This window comes from Chrysochloris asiatica, unplaced genomic scaffold (assembly GCF_000296735.1).
Source record: "Chrysochloris asiatica unplaced genomic scaffold, ChrAsi1.0 scaffold00059, whole genome shotgun sequence".
Taxonomy (NCBI): Eukaryota; Metazoa; Chordata; class Mammalia; order Afrosoricida; family Chrysochloridae; genus Chrysochloris; species Chrysochloris asiatica.
The window spans coordinates 11,027,212-11,049,734 of record NW_006408577.1 but is presented as its reverse complement, the minus strand read 5'-3'; the positions used below and the strand labels follow the sequence as shown (position 1 = coordinate 11,049,734).

At 34.8% G+C, this 22,523-nt stretch overlaps 1 protein-coding gene across 1 annotated transcript in view; it reads left to right on the top strand.

Moving 5' to 3' along the window:
- The window catches only part of CALCRL (calcitonin receptor-like), a 57,895-nt gene extending 35,594 nt beyond the window's left edge, over window positions 1-22,301 (top strand). Inside the window, exons 6-12 of the mRNA XM_006864031.1 lie at window positions 2,002-2,128; window positions 5,541-5,694; window positions 7,092-7,152; window positions 7,236-7,302; window positions 13,672-13,890; window positions 14,049-14,090; window positions 22,086-22,301. Coding sequence (XP_006864093.1) covers window positions 2,002-2,128; window positions 5,541-5,694; window positions 7,092-7,152; window positions 7,236-7,302; window positions 13,672-13,890; window positions 14,049-14,090; window positions 22,086-22,301 — 886 coding nt within the window. The remainder of the gene's footprint in view (window positions 1-2,001; window positions 2,129-5,540; window positions 5,695-7,091; window positions 7,153-7,235; window positions 7,303-13,671; window positions 13,891-14,048; window positions 14,091-22,085) is intronic.
- The last annotated feature ends 222 nt before the right edge of the window (window positions 22,302-22,523 follow it).

Below are 22,523 nucleotides of genomic sequence, written 5' to 3'. Positions count from 1 at the left end.
TCATTACTGTGACATTTTAGAGAAAATAGGTCCATTTTTCTCTCACTGTCCCTTAAATTTCCTTAAATAATAACAGAAATTATGTCATTCTTTGGTTTGAACATTTTAAGGCATTCTTCATTTTTACATCTATACTCTGCAGCTTGATTTTTGCCTGCCCACACACTACCATGCCAAGTCAAAATAAGTGACTTTACTATGAAAATACTAGCAATTCCTACCTAGTATTTTCCTAGATGAGCTGTTGTTGTTGCTAAGTGCCCTCGAGTCACTTTTGACTCATAGCAACTTGGTATAAGGTTTCCAAGGGCTGTCTAGTGGATTTAAACCACTGGTTAGCAATCCAATGATTATCCTACATCACCACACCAGAACTCCTCTATAGGTATTGTTGTTGTTATTAAATGGTGTTGAGTCTGTTCCAACTCATAGCCACCTTGTAGAGTTTCTGAGAAGCAACTGTTGAGTTTGAACCACCAACTTTGCAGTTCAAACCAACCTTATGGTCCAACACATTTTTCTTTATAGTTATATGACTGCCTTATTTGTACTCAAGGAGATATTCAATAGACACTTTGTCCATGAAGTCTTTCTTAGAAATCTCCCCTCAAAGTACCTAGTTCTGTGAATGGCATGTGTTGACAATTCATAAATAATTATTTGGATTTAATTAACTTCCATGTTCCTTTAAAATACTAGATCTATATAAAGAATCATTGGAAGAAAATTCAGAGATAATGTTGCCTAAAGCCTACATTGCATTTTTAAATGAAGAAAACTTTCATCTCATAGCTAAACCATAACTTCAGTACATAACCTATTTAGGCTAAGAAAATACAGAAAAACATTTGGTAAATTTCTTAGAGTTTCCAAATCAAAAGAAGTCTTTGGTGTGAATTATATAGGGTAATTATCTGTGGTGACCAGTGTATTAATTTGATAATTTGCAAAACATTTATAATGAGCTTTTATGTATTTTTGACAAAATGGTTTCTTATTTCTTTTTAACTATTGGTAACAAACATTTCATTTCAAGTGGATTACATTGTATTGTTTCAATACTTTGTCCAGAATAAGCTTTGAAAGAAAGGTCTCATAGAGGAGTATGAGTAGGGCATCCATATCCCTCGTCTGCATACAGATAAGGCAATCATATGCCTCCAATCATGTTAGAAGTGATTTATTCTGAAGGGTGGTGTTGTTTATAATTAATTATAGCTCTTTCTGAAATCTACATAGATTCTATAAAACCAGTTCTTTTATTTATACAAGAAGCACTATTTTATATTTTAATATTAGCAAGGCGTGGTGCTATGGATCAGCACTGGACTGTGAACTACAAAGTCAACTGTTTAAACCTACCAGCTGCTTCTTGGAAACCCTATACAGGGTTGCTATGAGTCAGAACCCAGTCAAGGGCACTTAACAGCAACAGGTCAATTAGAGAAATTCAGGAAAGTGGAACAAATCTCATTAGTTGCTATGTCTATATGTTATCAGTGAATCTATTCTAAATAAAACATTATCTTTCTCAAGGTTAGTGTGCCTAACCACTACCACAAAAATAAAACACCCACACTATGTACACAAAACAACCTAAGTGGTATAATGAAGAGAATTATGTTTGTTAGAGTCTAACAAGGCCTAAGCTTTCAATCTAACTAGCTGCATGAGTTTTTGATCAGTTACTTAACATCGCTGAATCTCAGTTTGTGCAATTTCAAAAGGAATCAAAGTGTTTGTCTTGAAATATTAACAGAAAAAAAAAAAAAAATAGAGAGACTTTGTACAAAGTTTCCATCCCCATGTGTGTCTACTTAGGCTGATGCAACTCATTTGCCTCCACTTTAAGAAACTGTAGGTTTTTCCTATCTAAGCTTTTGCAAAACTTAGTCTTGGGTAGCCGCTATGAATTTTTGATGTATCATTGGAATGGTTATTAATGAAAAATTGGGAAATATTTTATAATGTCAACATATTTTGTTTTTTCTTGTGTTTTAGGAGCCTAAATTGCCAAAGGATTACCTTGCACAAAAACCTATTCTTCTCTTTTGTTTGTAACTCTATTGTTACAATCATCCATTTCATGGCCGTAGCCAACAACCAGGCCTTAGTGGCTAGAAATCCTGTAAGTAAAACAAATTCAAATGGGTAGAGACAAGGCCCCGGTATTTGTATTGTGTGTATAAATAAGTCTATTACATTTATATGTAAGTTCTGACATGTAGAGAACATATGTAGCTATTTTCAATAAAGCAAGATGAATATCTCCCAACATTCTCAAAGATATAATGATTGAATATGAAAAAGAGAAATAAATGTCTATGTTTAAATTATTTATGTATTCTAGATGTATCTCCACTTAATTTTATGACTACAGAATGCGGCTGCTGGTGAAACATGAGGGTTTATGACTACATAACATTTAAACAATTATTTTTTAAAAAATTGGTCAAAGCAGCCGAGTATAGTACTATAATATTTTTAGATGAACAAAGTGTTTTTGGTATCAAGATGAATTAACAAAGTCAGTAAGACCAGGAAAAGATAAATGAATTATACCTCTTATTACATATTATTTAATTTTATTCACAAAAAGTTTCAAAGGGATCTACCCTGTCCTCATTGTCTAAAGAGACAATTAAAAATTGCTTCCTTCCAATCTCTTAGAAAGCACAATTTTTAAGATGTGCATCAAAAAATTCCCCCAAATAAGCACAGAGCTTTTCATAATTTAAAAACCAGTTTTAAAAAAAAAAAACACATAAATTTTGCTAATATAAATTTCTCTATGCTACATACATCCATAAACTATATCAAAATCAAAATATCTGCATGTATAGGTTAAGCACACATGCTAATTTAAAAAATAATCTACTCTCATAAAATGTGTAGTATGTGCACATACATATTTGTTTATACATATGTGATGTGGAGTTGGTTCTAAGTCATAGTGACCCTGTATAGGATTTCCAAGGAGTGGCTGGTGAGTTTGACCCACCAGCCTTATGGTTCAAACCAATCTTGTGGTCCAGCATTTATCCTACAGTGTCACATCTGTTTATATATTATTGTTATTAAGTGCCATCGAGTCAATTCTGACTCATAGCGACCCTATATAGGGTTTCCAAAAAGTGACTAGTGAGATTGAACAGTCAACCTTGTGGTTCAAACAACTTTGCAGTCCAGTGCATTAACCCACAGCACCACACCGGGACTCCATTTTATATATGGCAGTGGTGGTTTTGTGTCATGGACTGACTATGTTCCAACTCATAGCGACCCCGTATAGTTTCCTAGGCTGTAAATATTTACAGGAATGGAAGGCCTCATCTTTGTCCCTTCAGAATGGCTGGTAGTTTCGAACCGCTGTTCGTGAGATTAGCATCCCGACTTGTAACCCCTACACTACATAGGTATATATAAAAGCATATGTACATGTATACATAAAAGTGTATATATAAAGTGCTACTTTTAAATGTATCACTCACTGAATTAGAGAAAGGAAGGAATTATCACTCACTGAAACACCGTCATATACATTTTATGTATGATTTTATGTTTTTTTCCAAAATTACCTCTGTTGTTTGCACATATGCTTCTATATTGTTTTTCTTGCATTTATTCCACTTGAGTCACCAGGATAACATGATTTGTTCTTGTTATGTACCATCAAGTCAGTACCGACTTACAGAGAACCTATGTACAACAGAAGGAAACACTGCCCAGTCCAACACACAGTTGTTGCCATGCTTGAGCCCATTGATGCTGCCACTTTGCCAATCTATCTTGTTGGGGGTCTTCCTCTTTTTCTCTGACCCTCCACCTTACCAAACATGATATCCTTCACCAGAGACTGCTCCCTCCTGACAATATGTCTGAAATACGGAAGATGAAGTTTGGCCATCCTGGCCTCCCAGGGTTAGGATGCACTGGCTGCACTTCTTCTAACACATACCTGTTGGTTCTTTTAGCAGCCCATGGCACTTTCAATATTCTCCTCCAACACCATACCTCAAAAGCATCAATTCTTCTATGCTCTTCCTTATTCACTGTCCAGCTTTCACATGCATGTGAGTTTATTGAAAATACCATGGCTTGGGTCAGGTGCACTTTAGTCCTCAAGCTGACATTTTTGCTCTTCAACACTTGAAAAAGGTCTTGTGTAGCAGATTTGCCTAATGCAGTATACGTTGTTTGATTACTTGACTGCTGCTTCCATGAGGATAATTAGCAATATAAAATATTGGCCAATGTTGTGATGTTTGGAGGGCAACGAGATAAAAAGTTTTGTCATAGAACTATAAAGAAATAAATTGAATTTGTGTAGTTGTATTCCATGGTATTTTGTTTAACCCATGAATTTCAAACAGTAGCACAGACATTTTGAAATATTTCTTTGGTGAAAACTGTATTGCCTGTTTGCACCTCCAGTGTCCTAAATCTATTTTTTTCTAAAGCATTCATTAAGCTCTTTTTTAAAAATCACAGTTTATATATTGCTTAGTGAAAACAGGAATTAAAAAAAAAAAAACATAACTATTCCAAATAGTTACAAATGCCAACAAATATTTTTTAAAATACAAGGTTAAGTCAGAAAGTATTGCTAGTAAGGTTCCAGTTCATAAATGCATGGGTTTATTCTCTGGTAGCATAGTGGTTACTAATCGGGCTTCCAACCCCAAGGTCAGCAGTTCAAAACTACCAGCGGTTCTGTGGGAGAAAGATGAGGCTTTCTGCTCCCATAAAGATTTACAGCCTCGGAAACCCTGTGCAGCGTCACTATGAGTTGGAATCGACTCCATGGTACTTAACAGCAACAGCAAACATATATTGGCCATCAGTGGGTGGCTGCAGACACATTCTTTCAGTAATACACTTGTCTTAGTCTGGTTGTTGTTGTTTTTGTGAAGTGCCATCCAGTCATTTTGGACCCATAGCATCCTTGTATAGGGTTTCCAAGGAGCAGATGGTGAGCTTGAACCACTGACCTTGCAGTTCAAATGGCTTTGCAATCTGGCACATTAATCCACAGCACCACACCAGGACTCCTTAAACAACATTAAGCCTCATATTTGAATAGCATCAGTTATAGGCTCATTAGACTCGTATTGTGTTGTTAGAAGTACAGCCTAAAGCAAGGATGGTGAGACTTCATCTCATATTTTGGACATATTATCAAAATGGACTAGTCTCCGGAGAAGGACATCATGCTTGGTAATGTGGAGTGTCAGCAAAAAAGAGGAAGACCCTCCCTCCTCCACCCCCAATGAGATGGATTAACACGGTGACAACAGCAGTGGGCTCAAGGTAGCAATGATGATGAAGTTGGTGCAGGACCGAGCAGTGTTTCATTCTGTTGTGCATAAGGTCTCTACGAGATCGTATTGACTCCACGGCACTTACCAATAACAACCACCAATTTGTGTAAAAGAGAGTAATTTCTGTGTCCCTATAAAATTGAAATAAGTAGAACTATTGCTTTATATATGATTTATAAGTAATCAAATATAAATTGATTTTTTTTTTTTCTCCTTCAGGTGAGTTGCAAAGTGTCCCAGTTCATTCATCTTTACCTGATAGGCTGTAATTACTTTTGGATGCTTTGTGAAGGCATTCACCTCCACACACTCATTGTGGTGGCTGTGTTTGCAGAGAAGCAGCACCTGATGTGGTATTATTTTCTTGGCTGGGGTAAGTGACTCATCACACATCTGCTACTTCACCTAATTGAGAATGCTTTTGAAGAAACAAGAGTCCTTTGTAATGCAAATTATTACTGTGATTTTTTTAGAAGAAAACCAGGCAATAACATTCTCTTCTTACTATAAGCTGAGATAATTAAAGCAGACTAATTTTCACACAATTACCATTTCAGAAGTTGTAGATCAATTAATAATGCAATGCTTTTTTGCTATGTACTAGTCCAATGAATTACTGAATCTTGACTGAATTTGTAGTAACTAAAACAACGTAATTAGAAACACAAATAAGTAATTTAGTCTTTGTGCTGTTCTGATTTACCTTTTCTCCTCACATGGAAGATAAAGGTATTGGGCTTAGTCAGAAACAAAATATAAATTCAAACAACAAAGATAGTTTTATAAAGCATTTGTTTTTTTTTAAATAATTGTACTTTTTATGTTAAGAGTATAAGGGTTGATAAATGAATTAAGGTCTACAAAATATTTTTTTTCCATACAATCTGCTTGATATGGTATTGTTCATAAAGCAAATAGAGATTCATTTCTAGCATTATAAAACAAAGAATAATACAAAATATAAAATGCAGAAAATGAATCCAAGATGATTAGTATCCAGAAATATAACTAAAGTGGCATCTAGCTCTATCTTGAGATCTACATATAAACAGAGATGCCAATGTCGATGTAGACATAGATTTACATAGGTGTGCACACACAGACACACACACGTACACACACTTGGTAGCGAACATTGTTTGCCTTTAAAAAGATTTCCTTCTCATTTTGTGTTTGAGAGGTATAATTTAGAGTGCTCAAATTTAAAGACTCTAATCTGGTACATGTGACAGCTCTTTCTGCTTTTCCTCTTCTTTAGATAATGACATTGCTATTAATCTTGTCTCTCACAATGGAAATTCTAATGTCAAATTTCTCATTTCTGATCGACTGCCAAATATTGACCAATCCCAACATACAGAGGAGAGTAGGAGAATGAATTTCCTCTGAACCTCAAGGCTTAAGCAACAACTTTCAGCTGTGAAGTCAGACCACCTATGCAAAATGACTTAGATTAGAAGAAAGTATACACACAAACACAAAAATATAAACACCTAGCAATTTATCATATTTTTTGTTTGACTTATACAGATAATATTTACATAATAAATACAAAGGAGCTTCAAAGGTGCATGGAAATTTCATTACCTTTTAGTTCCATTTTTACATCTACTTTTTTAAGCCCCCTCATATACATTGGCCAATTATTTTTTCTTTTTTCTTTTTTTTTTTTTTTGCAATTATCTTTGTTTTTCATGTTTCTTGGAATATTTACAGTTTCATCTATTGAGAAATTTACCTGTGTATTTTCTTTTTCGTTGGTATTAATAGGATTTCCACTAGTTCCTGCTTGTATTCATGCTGTTGCTAGAAGTATATATTACAATGACAAGTAAGATAATTTCTCGTTATGATTTCTGTTGAAACTACGTAAAATGATAATCTTCAACATAATTTCCCTGTGTTTCTCCATAGCTGCTGGATCAGTTCTGACACCCATCTTCTTTACATTGTCCATGGCCCAATTTGTGCTGCCTTACTGGTATGTAATTACAATTCTCATAGACATTAGAGATCAGGCCATAATTATCGTCTCTTAGAGTGTACTTTAAGGAGCTCTGGTAGCATAGTGGTTACAAGTCAGGCTGCTAATTTCAAGGTTAATAGTTCGATACTACCAGCTGTTCCTCGGGAGAAAGATGAAGCTTTCTGCTCACATAAAGATGTATATAGCCTTGGAAACCTTATGCAGGGTCTCTATGAGTCGGAACTGATTCCATGGTACATAACTAATTATGTTGTTGTGGTTAAGACTCATAGCAATCCAGAATAGTGTTTCTGAGGAGCCACAGGTGAGTTTAAACCACCGACCTTGTGGTTGAAACTGACCTTACATTTCTGTGCTTATCGCACAGCACCACATCAGAAGTTCAACTTTAATTATAGCTCATATTAATTATGTATCAGAAGATAAAGGTACTATGCTTCTCAACTAAAATTCAAAGCTAACAGACTCATTTATTTTCAGATTCTCTCCTTTTTTATATACTATGTTTGCTAGTTGCAATTCAGTATGTTGTTATGTCAGAATGAAATTCAAATCATTCTTAAATATAGTACACTTGTTAAGAGGATAAAGTATCAAGACAGGCATCTTAGGTCCAAATGCAGCCTTCAGCTCTTGATGTGTTACCTTAATATCATAAAAACAATATGTAAATTGTTTGTGTTTTGTTGTTGTTAAGTGCTGTCAAGTCAGTTCTGGCACATAGTGACCCTGTATAGGGTTTCTAAGTAGCAACTGGTAAGTTCGAACCACCAACCTTACAGTTCAAATCAACCTCGGGGATCGAGTGCTTATCCTACTGTGCCACGCCAGGATGCCACACCAAGGCTCCAAATTGTTTGTATAGGGACTTTTAAAGCATGCTAAGTGCTACCTTGGCATGTAGTAAGTGCTCATCAAGTGTCAAAATGTCTGGTTTGTGCCTGCCACACTAGAGAGCCCCCAAAGGTCAGCACATGGTACTGATTATGCCTATGGAAATGTTTAATATACCTTAGTGTATAGTGAAATTTTCAGTCAGAACTACTTCCTTCCAGGGATTGCTCCCATACTAGGAACCTGTGTGACACACCGGATTTAAACTGTGCTGAGATTACTCCGCTTTGGAGTCTTTGTCATCAGTGAGCCAGCTGTGAACCTTGGCTAAACTACTGTAGGCTGTGTATTTCGGGGCAACTACTGATATGGTAAGGAGGTCTGGCAGCGTAGTGGTTACGAATTGGGCTGCGAACTGCAAGGTCACCAGTTCAATACTACCAGCTGTTCCGTGGGAGAAAGATGAGGCTTTCTGCTCCTGTAAAGATTCACAGCCTCAGAAACCCTGTTCAGGGTCGCTATGAATCAGAACCGACTCGATGGCACTTAACAACAACAACTGATATGGTACTATAGGATAAGCGCTGGTCCCCGATGTTAGTTTGAACCACCAGATCAGCAGTTCAAACTCACCAGTCATGCCTCAGAAATCCTATATATGGTCAGCATGAATCAGAACCGACTCGATAGCACTTAACAACAACAGCTTTTTTGTTTTAAACATTTATTTAAAAAACTTGTTACTAGTCACAAGGCATGGATTCATCACTATGAGACTGAGAGTAAACAACAGAGTATGGCATGGAAACTACCTCATTTGCCAGCCAAGAAAAAGTTCAAAATCAGACATCAGTTGGAAAATTGATGCTTACACTTTTCTAGGATTCTCAAGGACCAGTATTGGAATACTATCGGGAAAAATAGTCAACAATCAACAGTGCTCATTACACTGAGATACTCACCGAACAGCTGAAGTCTAAACTTCAGATGAAATGCAAAGGACTACTATCCAAGTGCAATGTGATCTTGCATGACAATGCACATCCACACACCTCTGCCCACACTGTTGACACTCCAAAAAAAACGTCGTTTTGAAATGTTAAAGCATCCTCCCTGTAGTCCTGATTTTGCTTCATCAGCCTTTCATCTGCTTGGTCCCCTGAAAGCACTCCTTTCTGGACAAAGATTTGCCTCTGATGAAGAAGTGAAGACAGCAATTCATTCATGGCTCACTGCTCAGTCTAAAACATTTGTTAATAAGGGAGTATGAAAGTTTGCTGGCAGATGGAGACAGTGTTTTGAAAAACAAGAAAAAGATATCAAAAAATTGTTTTTGTCTTTTCTAAAAGTTGGTTAAAATAAATTATACAGCCAGAGTGCAGATAATTTTTGACTCACCTATATATATGTATTTTTTTTCCCTTTTTAATTTTTTTTGACTGTCTTCCCCCTCACCCAAGTTAATATCCTCCAGGTTCATCCATGCTATGATGTATTTCACAAGTTCATTGTTATTTTTCAAAGTTGTGTGTATGTACCAAAGCTTGTTTAACCATTCTTCTATTAACGGGCATTTAGGTTGTTCATTGCAGCATTATTCAATAACAATAGCAAAAAGATTGAAGCAGCCTAAATTGTGTGGCTCTGTGGGCTAATGAATCATACAGCAAAGTCGTTTGAACGGCAACGTTGGTGGTTCAAGCTCACCAGCTGCTCCTTGGAAACCCAATACTGGGTCGCTATGGGTCAGAATCAACTTGATGACAAACAACAACAACAACAAATCATATATATATATGTATATGTATTTTTAAAACAGAACCCTCTTCCCAAAACTATTTAAGCTTCTTAAATCCACCCTGGTATTTGTATACATATTGTTTCACTTGCAGTGACAGCTATATAGAAATATTCTGTTCAATGCAAGGGCTTTAGGGAATACAAACCTAATTTTAATCACAGCTCAGAGCTCTCTGCAGGTAAAATCGTAATGTACAGAGTGTTTAAAAAGAAGATGAGCCAGAGGAGTAATAGCAGGAGACAGTGGAGGAGGAGGCTCAGTGTTTTCTGAGGATGTGCTTTTCCTAGGCACAATGCTAATTCCCTCGTGAATATTAAAACACTCCTACCCTTGTCATCTCATTTGGCCTGAATACCCTTTTATCACCCTTCTTTGGTTGATGCACACTTAATCAGAGAGACCTTTCCTGGTCAAGCTCTCATTTTTCCCATTCTTTGTATTCCCCACTTTCTTACTTTGTTTCATTTTTCCCTATCTAACTCATCGCCAACTGATGGTGGATGGTGACTCCATACCTGTTTTGTTCATTGCAACACCCCTAGTGCCAAGACAGTGCCTTACACAGAAGAATGCTCTGTTCAGTAATTTAACTAATTGGTGATGCTGATACACAGTAGGAAAATTTATAAAAAGGTATGGTGTCTTCATATTATTTATGAAGTGGACATATATATCACCACTCATCTGTTAGTTTGTCCAACTGTCGTGGCGTGCATGTTGATGTGATGCTAGAAGTTATATCACTAGTACTGTAAATACCAGCACCCATGGTGGACAGGTTTCAGTAGAGCTTCCAGACAAAGACAGACTAGGAAAAAGGAGAGGCAGACTACTTGTAAATGGTTAGCCACTGAAAACCTTATGAATAACAGTGGGACATTGCCATATATAGTTTCACAAGATGAAAATATTATTAGTAACAATGGAACATTGTCAGGTATAATGCCAAAAGATGAGACCCTCAGGTTGGGAGGCACTGAAAATACTAGTTGGCAAGTGCTTCCTCAAAGTAGAGTTGACCATAATGACATGAATTCAGTAAAGCATTTGGAATATTCATTTGCTGATGGGGTACACCTCAAAAAGAGAAGTAGCTATAAACATCCATTAATATTCAGAACATGGAATGTCTGAAGTATGAATCTAGGAAAATTGGAAGTTGTCAAAAATGAAATGGAATGACACAAATTGATATCTTAGCCATTAGTGAACTGAAATGGACTGGTATTGGTCATTCTGAGTCTGATAATCACATGTTTACTATGCTGGGAACATCAAACTGAAGAGAAATGGCATCATCACAGGCATCACCACAATGAACATTCTATAATGAAGTACAGTGTGGTATGTGATAGGATAATATTTGTACAAGGAAGACTGGTTGGTGCAAATTTATGTACCAACCATTGCAGTCAGTGATGATGAAATTGAAGCATTCTACCAACCTCTTTGGTCTAAAATTGATAAAAATGCAGTCAAGTTGCATGATAATTACTAGTGAAAGAAGATGTTTCATTTTAATGATTTTTGGGGGATATAATTCATAGTATATAAAGTATTTCAATGTTTTTGCAGTCTGCGCTAAATTTTAGGCAGATGATTTACAGCTGATGTAGTCAATTCCATAGCTTTAGAAAAATGTTTTAACATTATGTAATTTTATATTTGTTCTCTTCTCCTTAATTATGAATATTCAAATAGTTTTGCTTTAAAATGAGTGAAATTCAGATCTAGTTTACCTGAAATTTGAAATTTTTGTTCTATTTTTATTTGGAATAATTTAGAGCATTTAGAGAAAATAAAGTAAGATTTTAGCATCACGATTCTCAAAACTATTTTATATGGAGAATGTTAGAAAGAATAGTTCCCAGTTCACACTAGGATTACTATTTTAGAATAGTTGATATAATTATTAATCCCATTTTCAATTCTAGTTTCTCATTTCACATGTTAAATCAGATTTTCTTTAAAGAAGCAATCTTCATTTAGAAATCTTCAAAAACTGAGAATCAAAAGAGGAACATGCCTGTTTTCATCTTTAGTTCATGATTTATAATTGTCTATATTAAATTTGTAAAGTACAAAATAGTCTAAAGTACAAATGCCCAAGGATAAGCAGATAAAAGAGTATTTCTATCTCTCTTTCTGTGAGTTGGTAGTATTTCTCACTTAGTCGAAACTTGAAAACAACAATGAATACTTTGGACAGGAATAGATTGAGAAGGAGGCAGAACAGCTGACGTGTTGATTTGTCAGGCTTCATTCTTACACCTGTTGACAGGGCTTATCTAGCTTTTGCTTTTCACAAAGACATTCCTAGGTTTGTAAACTTGTAATTTTTCATAGCTGTGTTTCGATCAGGATGTCATATATATTTTTGAGGCATATGTTCTATTGAATTCTTTAAGAATGGCAATGCTATATCCCAATTCTTTTTGTAATGTGCATCTCAAATTAGCAAAAGCCTGCTTTTAGTTAATGTTTTCTACATATAATGCTCCATTATAAATTACAAAGTTGCATGTAGCTTGATATTTTTATATTGTTAAACAAAGGATAGTTTCTTCAAATTGAGGATAAGATTATAATTGTTGTTTCTATTGTTAAAGTGCCTGCGAATTTGTTCTGACTCATAGAGACCTTGTATAGCGTTTCTGAGGAGTAGCTGGTAAGCTTGAACCACCAACCTTGTGGTTCAAACTGACCTTGCAGTCCAGCTCTTAGCAACTCTCCTGTATTTAGTGTTTATAATCCTATGGAAAGGATTCACACAGCCCTTGTGGTCCTTCCCATTATCTTGCGGTACCTCAATGGTTCGGATTCTGTTTGATGGCACACAACAACAATAATCTATAGAAGGCATAGGAATAGGCATAGAGAAATTTTTCAAATAGAAGATACTGATTTGAATGAGGTAAGAGAAAGTAATAGTGCATGAAAATGAGAGTGGGTGAGAGAGAGAGATGTTTCAGCAGAATGCATTTCTAAATCTCTTAGATATCCACACTATATTTTTGAAGTATATGTCTCTTTTTCAGAAAGGATATTATTTCTTGGGAAAAGTTTGAGAACAGTAAATATGAAACTACAAAAAGTAATTAACAGAAGGCCTAATGAGCACCAAAAAGACTTTAGCTGCTAGATAATCTTTGTTAAACAATAAATGGTTTAATTGTTAAATTGTTAACTCAGTCTCCTCAGAGAATCGAGAATCACAATACTGTATTGGAGAACTATTATGAGAATTTTTATTACAAAAAAGAAACTAAAAGTTTATGAAATTGTTTATGATAGTAAAATATGTTTTTTAAAAAAGTACCTAAAGTAGACATGGATATAAAAGAGATGCTTAAATATTTTAACATTTGTTATAAATTATTATATTATTTGAGTTAAAGATGATCAAAAGGTTGAGTTTTGAGTCTCTAACAAAATCCAAAAATTGCATGAAAAAATGAGCTGAAAAAACTATCAGCTAAGATGTTGTAATTTCAAAAAATAATCTTAACTCAATGTACTCCATCACGTAGTTCCTTCTCTAAAGTATGAGTCCATTAAATTGGATGTATTGATGAGGAAATAAATAAAAACTTCAGAAATACAAATTATTATCAGAGACAAACATAACAGCGCACACTCCTGAAACATGGAAAATATTTCAAAGATTGTGAAGTTTTAGATTCTTAAATAATGCTTTTTAATGTGAAATGAATTTTCTTTTCTTTTAGGTTAATCTCTTTTTCCTATTAAATATTGTACGTGTTCTCATCACCAAGTTAAAAGTTACTCACCAAGCAGAATCTCATCTCTACATGAAAGCCGTGAGAGCTACACTCATCCTGGTGCCACTTCTTGGCATTGAATTTGTGCTGCTGCCATGGCGGCCTGAGGGAAGAACTGCTGAAGAAGTATACGACTACATCATGCACATCCTTATGCACTATCAGGTATGGCTGCCTGGCTATCAGAGCTTTAGCTAGGGAAATTTGGGTGTTAATTTAAATATATCATTGGTTTTATCTTTTGCTATGTGTTCAGCAATTTGTTTACAAAGATTTTATTTTGTTTTCATTTGGAATCAGATAATTTTGTTTTTATCTTACAGGGTCTTTTGGTTTCTACAATTTTCTGCTTCTTTAATGGAGAGGTATGGCAATTGATTTCATTCTTTTTATTGTTTTGTACTTGCAATCTATTATGTTTCACAGAAATTGTGATACAGAATTAAATCCCCCCAATTAAAACTATCTTAAATTTTATTTCCATAAAGGATAAAAAAGTTCCTGAAACTTCTTTTTTCATAGGTGCAATTTCCCTTTTCAAAACCTTAGGCTGGATTGGAAATCAAGTTTAGGCTAAATAAAGTCTCAATATAAAATATTCCATCAGTGACTTTTACTGATGTCGTCTTTCTGTATACCTTTTTGACTAATACAATTATGTATGAACTTTAACTAGTACATTTTATGGCAACACTTCACTTCATAGAACATACACTCCAATAGGAAATAGAATTAGCTTATTTTCTCTTTTCTCACCTACATTTACCAAAAAGGAGATAGTCTTTGGAAACAGGTTTCCAGTGGAGAAGAAAGTATTTAAAAATTAATCCCTCAGTTATGCATGATGGGTGTGCAGTAGATGCTGAAACATAAGAGAATAAAATGCTTTAATTTATAACAGGATAATATACTCATGGAGATTTCAGATTTTCATTGAATACTTTGCTAATTAATAAATGTCAAGCATTTTGGGAAATGTCAAGCATTTTGGAAACTGATACCATAGTCCCTGTACATATGAATAGTGCTATAGTTCATGAGTGGGCCCCTGCAGGAACAGTTTACACTTGTCTACTAACTGAAAAGTTGTCAATTCAAATCCATCTAGTGACACCACAAAAGAAAAACTTGATGATGTGCTTCTCAAAAAAATTACAGTCAAGAAAGCCCTACTCTGTAACACATGGGTTACCATGAGTCAGAACTGATTGCCATTAAAATGTTAGGTTGTTTGTTTGTTTTGTTTTGTTTTGTTTTCATGGGGATGCGAGGGTTTCAAGCTTGATGTTTGTTCTGTTTATGGTTCATGCTGTTAGCTGTATTGATTACAGCTCTTTAAATATTTTAAACTACTTGACAAATATGTATTTTGACAGAATTCAGAAATTCCAAAAGCAACTGAGACATGAGCACTTGATAACTGTGAAGCTCATTACTAAGCTTCAGATGAGAAACACATAGAACTAGTTTGCATAACTTTAGGAGACTCATTCTTATAAGGCAAATTAGCTTAGAACTGTGCAGGTATAGAATATTTTCCCTACTTAAATAATATTTTAGTTCTCTTGATTAGCATATAATAAAATTCACTGTTGAATTTTTAATGTAGCCTTTTAAGTATAAGTAAAGAACTGTCAAGCCTAGCAGGCTGCATTTCATACATTTAGAAGGTGCTTCTAGTATTCTGATAACAAGAAAGACTTTTTTTGTAGTTAATGAGTAGTAAATGCAAAAATCAAATGACATATTTGTATTGGGCAAGTCTCTTATAAATGACTTCTTTAAAAGGTTCAAAAACAAAGATACCGCTTTGATCACTAAGTACCCTAGATCTAAGTTATGGTATTTTCAGTCACCTCACATGCCTGTGAAATCTGAACCATGAATAAGGAAGACTAAAGAAGAATTGATAGATTTGAATTATGGTATTGGTAGAGAATATTAACTATACCATGAGCTGTAAGAAAAATGAGCAAACTTATTTTGGAAGAAGTATAGTCAGAATCCTCCTTTGAATTGAGGATGGCAAGACTTCATTTCATGTAATTTGCATATGTTATCCAAGGGACAAGTCCCTGGAGAAGAACATCATATTTGGTAGAGAGTTAGTGAAAAAGAGGAAGGCCCTCAGTGAGATAGATTGACATGTTGTTGTTAAGTGCCGTCGAGTCGGTTCTGACACATATCGACCCTGTACCAGGTTTCCAAGGCTGTAAATATTTACGTGAGCAGAAAGCCTCATTTTTCTCCTGTGGAGCAGCTGGTAGTTTCGAACTGCTGACCTTAAGGTTCACAGCCCTCTTCGTAAGCACTACACTACCAGAGGTCCTTGTACATATTGGACAGATTGACGTAGGGACTGCAAAAAGAGCAATTATTATGAGGATGGCACAGGACCAGGCCATTTTCATATAGGAATTTACAGTTAAATATAGATCTGAGTGGTATAGACAAAATGCCAATCAACATGTATTGAATATAAAAGGTATACCTCTGTATCTGTGTTTTCATAACCAATAAGTTTTAAATGTATAAAACATTCACTAGCAACATATTTTGTGAGAGGAGGTAGTATAAAAAAAGATACTGACACAGAGAAACATTTAAAAGCCAAAGATACCACTTTTTTCCAGGCTATGATAATCTTGGATAGTGTTCTGAACTTCCTGGTGAGTTGGCAGTATTCACATTTATTAATAAAATGAAAGCATATTCCCATATTCCATACAAATTTCACCAGGATTAATGTAAATTAAGGAATGTAATTTTTTTTTAGCATTGTTCTCCAACTTTAATTGTCATTTTTTGCCAGTTGTCTTCAAGTCAATTCTGATTCATAATGGCAACTTGTGTTGCACAATAGAACTGCACTCCATAGTGTTTTCATGACAGCTAACTTTCAGATGCAGATCACCAGCCTTTTGTCAGAGGTGCCTCTCACTGCCAACCCTTCAGTTAGTGAGGAGGCACTTCATCATTTATACCACTCAGAGACTTCCCCCATCCTCAGTAGGCACTCAGTAGATTATAGTCTTTATTAGACATGTCAAATCACTCATTTTCAAAAATTCCATGAACAAATGGGGACATTAATCGAATTGGAATCAAAACCTTGAATTGGCTTTTTCATCTATAAACTGCCTAGGGAATAACTAAACCAATGCCTAACCCTCATTTTACACTCTCTCTGTGTAAGCAAAAGAGACATAGAATCTTGAACATCTGCCATGTTGAGAAAATTTGGCATTGAAAAATTATAATAATACAAAATTCTCAAGCCAGATTGTTGCCAAATCCTTCAGTTCTTCACAACATCTCTAATATTTGTCCCTTTCTCCTCATCTCCAGAGATATAATTCTTGTTTGTGTATGATTCACTTCTCATTTTAAGAAATACTATAATCCCTCCCTTTTTGTCTTTTTGCCTTCCAGAGTTTTTCCCACTCTTACCATGAAGACACAGCTGCCAAATATATTATGTGCAGTTCCAACTATGTCATGTACTTGTTAAAATCATTTACTGAGACTTAGTTTCTTTCTTGATTTCTACATTAGATCACATATCTGTGTTTAAGTTAATTTCTCTCTCTTTTTTTACTAACACTTTTTATGTTATTTTATATTTTACCAAAACTTCCTGTTAATCATTTCTCACTAGTCATATAAGTGTGACTTGATTAACAATCAGAATAGTTTAGTCACGTCTCTCGGCCACTAAGATGAAATTGTACACTATGAACATAGACTAAACATGCCTGGCATTAACAACACCTGAAAGTTAGAAATATCTGACAGTAGATTTATTTATAAAGTCAGCACAATAGTTTGTTGAGAACAACTGAACCCATATTTTGTATTATGAATGAGACAGACTTTTATTTCAATGTCTACTAATTTCTTTTTTTTAGGTTAAGGAGTTTAGTTCTTCATCAGATTCTAGTTTACATATAAAGCTGTAATGTTATATTTTACACAGTTGTCCTGTTATTATATGTTATTGCTGTTAAGTGCCATTGAATCAGTTCTGACTCGTAGCGACCTTGTATTGGGTTTCCAAGGAGCAGCTGGTGATCTTGAACCACCGACATTCAGTTCTAACTGACATTGCAGTCCAGTGCATTATCCGCAGTGCCACACCAGGTTTCCATATATTGTTGTTGTTGTTGTTAAATGCCTTCAAGTCGATTCTGACCCATAGCGACCCTGTACAGGGTTTCCAAGGAGTAGCTGGTGAGCTTGAACCACCAACCTTGCAGTTCGAACAACTTTGCAGTCTGATGCATTAGCCCACAGTGCCAACGAAATATGGTTTAAACCCACTGGCCTCTCCTTGGAAACCTTGTAGGTGGCACCTAAGAACATCTTTATGATACCAGCCTATCTTCCCTTCCAATGGCAATTATCTTTATTACCCAACCCCATTAAAATTTTCTTCTTTAAAGTTTATTAAGTGTGGACACTTTCTGGTCAACAGGTGTTATATTGTGCTAGAAGAAGCAGATAAAAAAATCACATTCTTACAGAGAATTCTATAAACAGAAGTCTACAAATGCTCTGGGTCTTTAATTAGGTTTATTTTAAACTTTAGTAAATAAGTACTTAGTGCAGGAAATTGGCTCTCCACTATTTTTCTGATGATTGAGTTGCAAGGAAGAAATAGGGTGATGACCTTAATCAAAGTAGAGACTTCCAGAACAAACAGATATTTCAAAAGCTGATTTGGCTCTTAGAATTTAATTTAAGCTTTCCTTTTTAAGACTGTAAGCACTACATTCACAACTAAGGAACACCTTCTGTCAACAGTCTTGCTAACATTTACATAGATTCTTTTGTACAATGTATTTTCAGTCAATTACTATGTAGTTTATATATTCAGTAAGTCCAGAATTTAGTAACAAACTTAGGCATAATTAAGCTTAATAAAGAGTCAAAAACAATCCCCAGTGAAAATATCTAGATAACTGTTCCAAAACAATTTTTGTTTTTAATCTCTACTTGATGAAAATTCATACTCCAAAACCCATTCATTTGCCATTTGCTTATGCTTTTGAAGATAATACTCATTTAGGTATTATTTCAAATTATCTTGATTTAAAATTTGTATCTGGAGGATTTAGGAATACAATACTAAACTAAGAAAAGGGCAAAATGTACATTATAGTGTCCTATAAATACTTTCATTTTTGATACAAACTTACATGAATATAGATGATTTCTTTCATATTTACAGCAATAATCTTGAAAGTTCTTAAATTACTTAATATTATAATAATATAACTTTTGAAACCATTTATTCCATTTTAATAATATACATTTTGAATTGAATGGGAAAAAGATAAATAAAATTCAAACAAATCACTCTGAGTTCTAATTATGGAAGTTCACAGACTTTGTATTTGACTCTTCTTTTTCTCTTACCTGCTATAATTTGAAATGAGAAAGTGAAATTTTGTGTTTATTTTAAACAACAGAGTATAGCAGACTTTGACAGGATTTTGAAATATCCCACAAAACTGCAGACATCCTGGAAATACCTATTTGCTTATAGGTCATATGCTATCAGAAAATTGAGTTTTCTTCACTTCTTAGGCAATTAAATATAAAAATTTATGTCAGTCAGTCTTATGTTCAGATTTATTATTGCTTTAAATACATGTATATGCTGAATAGAAAGTTTAGAAAATCTATATGCTAGTAGAAACTAGGTAATTATTTTATGAATGTGAAAAAGTACTCCTGAACAGGAATTCTAGAGAGTTTCACTCTTTTTAAAATGTTTTATTGTGAATTGAATGAAGGTGAAGAACATATCATCAGTTTTATATTTAGCAAATCATTTATTTCAATGATTATAATCCCCTCGATGTAACATCAGTTATCTCACTTCCTTCCTGTGATTCTTGTTTCCATTCTACCTTCTTTCTCAATTCGTCAGTATTTTGTCCTTAGGTAAATGCTGCCCTTTCAATCTTGAGTGGTTGACCATTCCATGGTGTGACTATCTATTAATGTTGTTGTCCCCTCATATACCTATCTACTGGTTGGGTGAAAATTGAGTCACTACAGTGGGCTCAGTTCCAGACCTGGAGGATTTAAATGGGCTCATAGATGCTCAGATTTCCTTGGGGGAAGCAATCATAGGGTTAACAAGCAGCCGCAGTTGTTATTGTTGTTGTTGTTATGTACTGTCATATGTTATGTGCAGTTCAGACTCATAACAACCCTGTATAGGGTTTTGAGCAGCTGGTGAATTCAACCTCCAACTTTACAGTTCATAGGAACCTTGAGGTCTAGTGTTTATCTGATGGTGCCACAAAGAGCAACAGAGAGCTTGGGAAGAATGAGTCAAATAGCACCTACTTTAACCGTAGATCAGGTTGCAGGGATGTGACTCATACATTCATAATATGGAAGCAGAAGTTCCCAAAGTAGTCAGCTAACTTGTCAAATGTAGAAATATCCAAATGACCAAATTGGAGATATACTTCAAATTTTTCATTTGCTTTTGATATACTGAATATTATAAATTGCCTTCAATCCTTTGTTCAATTAAAACCAAAATCAGTATACATGACCTACCTTAGTTTGCACTCAATTGCTAGCTCCACTGCATTTTGAACACACTCAGCAGTAGTATGACGGAGAGGCCTAGAAATCTGCTGTCATCATTAAGGCTACAGTCAAAGAAACAATTGGCCTGAAATTATCTTTAATCTTTAAATAAAAAATACTCTCAGACGTCATCCTAAAGCAAATAATAATTCCCCTTAACTAGCAAAATATGGCGGCCATGAGCTTTATGTTCTTTTAAGCACTATCTATACGAGCTCAAGGAGTCCTGGTGTGGTGCTATGGGCTAATGCATCAGACTGCAAAGTCGTTTGATCTGCAAGGTCGGTGGTTCAAGCGCATCAGCTGCTCCTTGGAAACCCTATACAGGGTTGTTATGGGTCAGAATCGACTCAACGGCACTTAACAACAACAATAGGGCCTCAAATTGACAGTACCACCTTGAAAAATTGGATCAGAATCTTTGAGGGGTGGTGAACTTATGGTAATGGAAAGGAACAACTTAGAAAAGGAAGGTGAGGATGGTTGCACAACTTAAGGAATATAATCAATGCCACTGATTTGTACACATAGAATTTTTTTTTGTATGTATGTATATGTGTTGCTATGTATATGCTCAACAAAAACAATAAAATAAATAAAATTAAAAGCACATATTGCAACCATAACAACACTATGGAGAAGTTCAACTCTGTAACACATATAATCATCATGAGTTGGAATCAACTTGATGGCAACCAACAATAACAATTCTGATCCTAAATAGTGACTTCTTGTTGTGTGCCATTGAGTACATTCTGACCCATTACAACCCAGTTTAGGGTTTCACAGGAGCACCTGGTGAATTTGAACCACCAACCTTGCCATTCAAACTGACCTTGCAGTCCAGCGCATTAACCTGCAGTGCCACACCAGGACTCCAGATAATGACTGGGGGTGGGGTGGGGGTGGGGAGTGGGGAATGGTTAGAAATTAGAACTAATCATTACATTTCAAATTATCTTTGGGCAGTAGGGGATCCAGATACAATAAAGTAGAACATTAACTAAATTTTACTAAAATTCTTTTTCACAATACTCATTCACTTGTAATTATTTTTTCAATGACTTTCTTCCCTCTGAGTAGTACGTTCTATGAGAACAAAACCCCTTTTATTTTCTTCAGAATTGATATACATTCCTTGAATTCATAACTTCTTTTGCTTTTCTCTCTTTCTTATTTTATTTTCTCATTCTTTTAATGAATATATTGATGTAAAATTAGATTTTGAACATTCAACCTTATATTTTTAACAATAATGTATACATATACATTATTGAAAGCTCTGATAGCGTAGTGCTTATCAGTTGGGCTGCTAACCTCAAGGTTAGCAGTTCGAGACTACTAGCTATTCCATGGGAGAAAGATGAGGCTTTCTGCTCCCATAAAGATATACAGCCTCAGAAACCCTGTACAGGGTTGCTGTGAGTCAAAACAGACTCACTGACACACCACCACCATCATACATTAGTAAGGTTTTAAGATAAGGTATGAAAAAAATAAAAATTTAAATGTAATTTGAAAATATGGAGTAATTCATAATCTATAATTAATATGGTTTATTCATTATGGTGTTTGAAACTAAAAAGAATATTATTAACTTATTAACAACAATGTTTTCATAGTTAATTTATGTGTTACTAAATACAATATATCACAGTTATATCCTGTGTCTTTGGGCTATTAAATACAATACCTTCATTTCGATTAATGGGTTATTCTTGTTCTTTCTGCTTCTTTTTGATGAATAGGTTCAAGCACTTCTGAGAAGAAACTGGAATCAATACAAAATTCAATTTGGAAACAGTTTTTCCCACTCAGATGCTCTTCGTAGTGCATCTTATACAGTGTCAACAATCAGTGATATGCAAGGATATAGTCATGATTGTCCTAGTGAACACTTAAATGGAAAAAGCATCCAAGATATTGAAAATGTTGTTTTAAAGCCAGAAAAGTTATATGCTTGAAAGTAGAAGGACCAGTGAGTGCTTAACTGCTCTGTACCACTCCTAATTCAAGGACTCATTTCCATGACTTTATAGCCAGAAACTACAATATTAAATGAACAAAGAAAACTCACATGAATTCAGCCCTGTGCTGGTAAATGTTTAACAACCAACTATATGGGAGTAAAAAAAAAAAAAAAAAAAACAGCAAAAACAGCAGAGTAAAACAAAACAAAACAAAAA